The following is a 4,268-nucleotide window of genomic DNA, read 5'->3' as shown; positions in this document are numbered from 1 at the left end:
GCCAAAACTTTCGCCATGTGATCAAATTAGTATGTATCACAGTGTAGCATAGTTTTTCGCAAATTCATACAGCAAGTTATTTCCATAAGTAATATTTCTGTATTAAAATCTTTTTCATCTTATTGTGACATGAATATGCTTTTTATACATATTATATTTCTTATGTTTATTTATGCTAGCTATATTTCTTATGTTTATTTATGCTAGCTAAAAAACTATGAGTAACATAAAACTCATATTTGTATATCATTTTCCCTAAATTTCTATTTGCAGTTCATTATTTATGATATACATAATATCAATAATAAAAATGTAAAGAATTACTAACTAGGATTTCTAGAAAAAGTTTTCTCAAAGAAACTCAGAATTATAAAAATAATTTACTGCGTGTAATTAAAAAAAGTTAACACTGTAAATCAATGATAACATTAATTAGGTTAATAAATAAATTTAATGCAGAACTTCATATTTATGTATTTTCACTATCAATGATAAAATTATAAATTACAAATACACGGAAGAATTTTGATAATAATGTTACTTTGATCACTCACATTGTATTGTTTTCTACAGGATCATTCTGTACAGTTAAAAAATATATATTTTTTATTTTAATCTTCACCACCAGTTAAGTTGATGATGACATTAATTACATACATATACAGCATTTATTTTAACTCGATATCCTAAAAAAGTGTAATCACACGTGAGTATCACATAAAAATAAAAAAACAAAGATTTATATTTTAAGTGATATGCAACTTTGTTATAATGTTAAAAATAGGAGCTATTCGATGTTTGTAAATATTTTGTACAATCCTTGTGAAGAGTTATCATAAATATAACAGAAAATAACTGTATTTTCCATAATTCCTATATATTTAGTTTACATCTGTCTATGATCACATGTAATTCTTCACTGTTTCCTACCTTTAAGCCTTTAAATCTTATAATTTTTTTTTAATTTTTTTTTTATTTTAAGGCTTGATACACCCTCCAAACACTGATACTAAGCGCCAAGGTAGTTATTGTTGTATGTAAGAGCCTTCGTCTACTGTCATCTTTCCTAACTAGGAAGGTTGGCGATGAAGGTCCTAAAACAGCAAGTACTTCAACATGAGGTAATTTACTGGTATCTGTTTCCACTTGGTATTGACAACATGGATCAAACTGCCAAGAAACAGTATATAAGCTACAAGATATGGCAGCTGTCACTCCAAATGGACCACATATATATGGTCGATCACCCCATAAAAGACCTATAGAGGATTGAATAAAAATATAAATGATACATTCAGTATTTAATTTAATTGATAAAATTAAAAAAATACTGTACATGCATAGATATACCTGTAACTACTGCTGCTACACCTGATAATGCTGCTGTTTTATGAAGGCAATTACCAACAGAAATCCATCGAGATGTTTCATCTCCTAGCTTAGATGGTTCTATAACGATCAACTGACATTCAGACTCCAACGCTCTTTCAAGCTCATATTCAAAACTTTCATGAGCATTTTCTCCGTCATAGACTTCACGAATAATAGCGACCTTTTTAGAGTCTTCACTGAAAAATTAATTTGAATTAAAATTAAATAAATCAATATATTTTTTATATCACATATAATTAAGGTTTTTACAATATTTGTATCAAATAATTTGTGTACAAACTGTATTTTTTTAATAATGCTTCCTTAGATTGTTTAAAAATATTGCTTGATATTATGGATTCTTTGTAATTTAAAGTGTTATGTAAGATACTGATTGAGAAAGACAATATGTATTTTTTACAAGATTTTAAAATATCTCATCATTATCAATGAAAAGATATTTTCTACTTCACAATATGTAATTTTACAATGTAATATAAGCAAGTTACAAGTTAAAATATTTTTCCTAAATTCTTTTAACAGGTTATCACTCATGTACATCTATACTAATTAGATTCTTAATGATAAGAATCATAAACAATATACACAAATGGTCTCAACTTATTAGAAAACAATTACTAAAATTAAAGCTATTTTTATTCTTTATTCTTTATTAAAAGTAAAAAAAAGTAGCCTTAAGTAGTAAAACTATTTACAAAAAGTTTGTAATCAAGGTTAGTTAAATTATTTTATTAAATTTATCTTTTTAAATTAAATTGCAGTAAAAATTGACAGATCCAAAAAGAGTAAATTATATTATCATAAAGATATCTTTTTTAGCAAAACAAACCTGTCACTTGCTTCATCTACCATTTTTTCGATCAGAAAAATAAATACTGAAACAACGGTTCTTTCGAACCAGACAGAAGACTGATCCGCATTCCGTTGTACCTTCTTTTGTGAACCTTATTTAAACTATATATGTAATTTATCAGCTAATGATATACTTTATTGGCTAATTTAATTATATCTTAACTGCCACAATCATCTTATGTTTAATAATCGTCATTTATTTTTTATTGAAAATATTCATATATATATATATATATATACATATATATACGCAAATTGAAAAAAAATATATATATATATATCAATATTTAGTTTACTAAAAATAGCTTGTTAAAGATTTCGTTTAAGATTTCTCATTAAATTGTATTTCGTATGTTTGCGGATTTTTCAAATTGGGATTTCCAATAATAAAAGTTGGCGCTGCAATCGCATAAGTACGACAAAGTACGCGTAAACATCTGTTCGTATTTCCAAGATTTTAGAAAAACAAAAAGTCCAATCCAAATTTTCTTTCGGTAGACCGCCGATTCATTAAACTTAACACTACGGCGCTACAGACTCGGTTTTTCATTTGCAAACTTTATTCAAGAAATTTTATAGAATAGAAAAACATTCTTTTGGAACGACACACAGTGGGAGAAAATGGACAAAATTCCAGCCACGCGTCATTTTAAATCGTATACACTCAAAAAAAAACTCAGCCATTTTAACTGAAATCGCACCAATAATCCGTCATTGTACGAAGACTCGCCAAAATTACCGTAGAGTTCAATAGTTTTAAAGAATCAGTTCGGTTGTTATTGCTGGTGTCTCGCGTAAGCGACCAATTTTACGAGTCGCGACTCGCCAAAACTACCAGTGTGGCACACCGTTGTTCTTACTGAACAGTCGTTTCGGTGGCAGAACGGTTAAAATTACCGGACTTTACAGCAGAAATGACTGTGTTTTTTTTTCAGTGTAGCCATGATTTTTTTTATTCTCTTTAAAATAGCATCAAGTTTGAGCTACAGGTGCGGAAATTATTATATCCCCTTCCTCTAAACCCATCCGACCCCTAGAAACCACCCCTACCAAACTACAAGCAGTCTAACTCACCTAACCCAGGGAACCCTGGAGAAAAAAATCACGTGATTAATCGTATGATTAATCGCATGATAAATCACTTCATTTCTCACGCGATAAACTGTTTATTTTCCATCTAAATAATTATAAAATAGTTGATGATATTGATAATTAGAATAAATAAATCGCAAAAAAATAGAAAAAAAAAATCCCTGACCAAGACTTGAACCCCTGTCCTCCACTTGACAATACAATGTCTTACTACCTCAGCTATTTGTGCTGTTGCAAGTTTCAAACACCTAATCAAATCATATCATCATTTTTTTATATTTTATTGCGATTTATTTACATGAATTATCAATATCATCAACTATTTTACAAATGTTTAGATGGAAAATAAACAATTTATTTCAATATAAACAAATATTTAAATTTTACGAAATATTTCTGACGTGATTTTACACGTGATAAATCACGCCAAACAATCAAGTGATTTATCACGCGATTAATCACGCCAAATAATCAAGTGATTTATCACGCGATTAATCATGCGATTATTCACGTGATATTTTTCGCCAGAGAACACACCTAATCCAGGGAACAGCGTATTTAATAGCTTTTTTTTCCTTAAAATAATTAAGCCACCCACCAGAAGCCAACAAACCACCTAACAACGTACGCCCTAGCCCTAGAAACCACCCCTACAAAACCGCAAGCAGGCTAACCCCCCGAACCCAGGGAACAGCGAATTAAATCGCTTACTTTATTCTTAAAATAATTCAGTCCCACGCCATAAGCCAGCTAATTACCTAAATCTACCCCTAACCCGCCTAACCCCTAGAAACCACCCCTACCAAACCACAAGCAGGCTAACTAACCTAACCCTGGGAACAGCAAGTTAAATCGCTTTTTTTCTTAAAATAATTAGGCCTTACACCAGAATAACTATCCAGATATAACTACCTAAATACCTACCCCTAACC

General features: G+C 29.8%; 1 protein-coding gene across 1 annotated transcript; it reads right to left on the bottom strand.

Moving 5' to 3' along the window:
* Nucleotides 1-454: 454 nt before the first annotated feature.
* LOC100117979 (transmembrane protein 11-B, mitochondrial) lies at nucleotides 455-2,621 on the bottom strand. Its single transcript, XM_001602026.6, has 3 exons — nucleotides 2,222-2,621; nucleotides 1,351-1,568; nucleotides 455-1,259 (listed from the first exon to the last, which is right to left on the bottom strand). Exons 1-3 carry the CDS (start codon nucleotides 2,242-2,244, stop codon nucleotides 973-975), a joined length of 528 nt encoding a protein of 175 aa, XP_001602076.1. The 5' UTR covers nucleotides 2,245-2,621; the 3' UTR covers nucleotides 455-972.
* Nucleotides 2,622-4,268: the final 1,647 nt, after the last annotated feature.

Source organism: Nasonia vitripennis (assembly GCF_009193385.2).
Source record: "Nasonia vitripennis strain AsymCx chromosome 2 unlocalized genomic scaffold, Nvit_psr_1.1 chr2_random0010, whole genome shotgun sequence".
Classification (NCBI taxonomy): domain Eukaryota; kingdom Metazoa; phylum Arthropoda; class Insecta; order Hymenoptera; family Pteromalidae; genus Nasonia; species Nasonia vitripennis.
This window is presented reverse-complemented; position numbering and strand designations above follow the sequence as displayed.

Excerpts from the sequence above, each read along its gene's own strand:
- LOC100117979 (XM_001602026.6), bottom strand. The coding sequence starts at position 2,244 with ATGGTAGATGAAGCAAGTGACAG. Across the intron at positions 1,569-2,221 it reads GTAGATGAAGCAAGTGACAG|TGAAGACTCTAAAAAGGTCG; the intron begins GTTTGTTTTGCT and ends TTAATTTTTCAG. Across the intron at positions 1,260-1,350 it reads TGTAGCAGCAGTAGTTACAG|GTCTTTTATGGGGTGATCGA; the intron begins GTATATCTATGC and ends AATCCTCTATAG.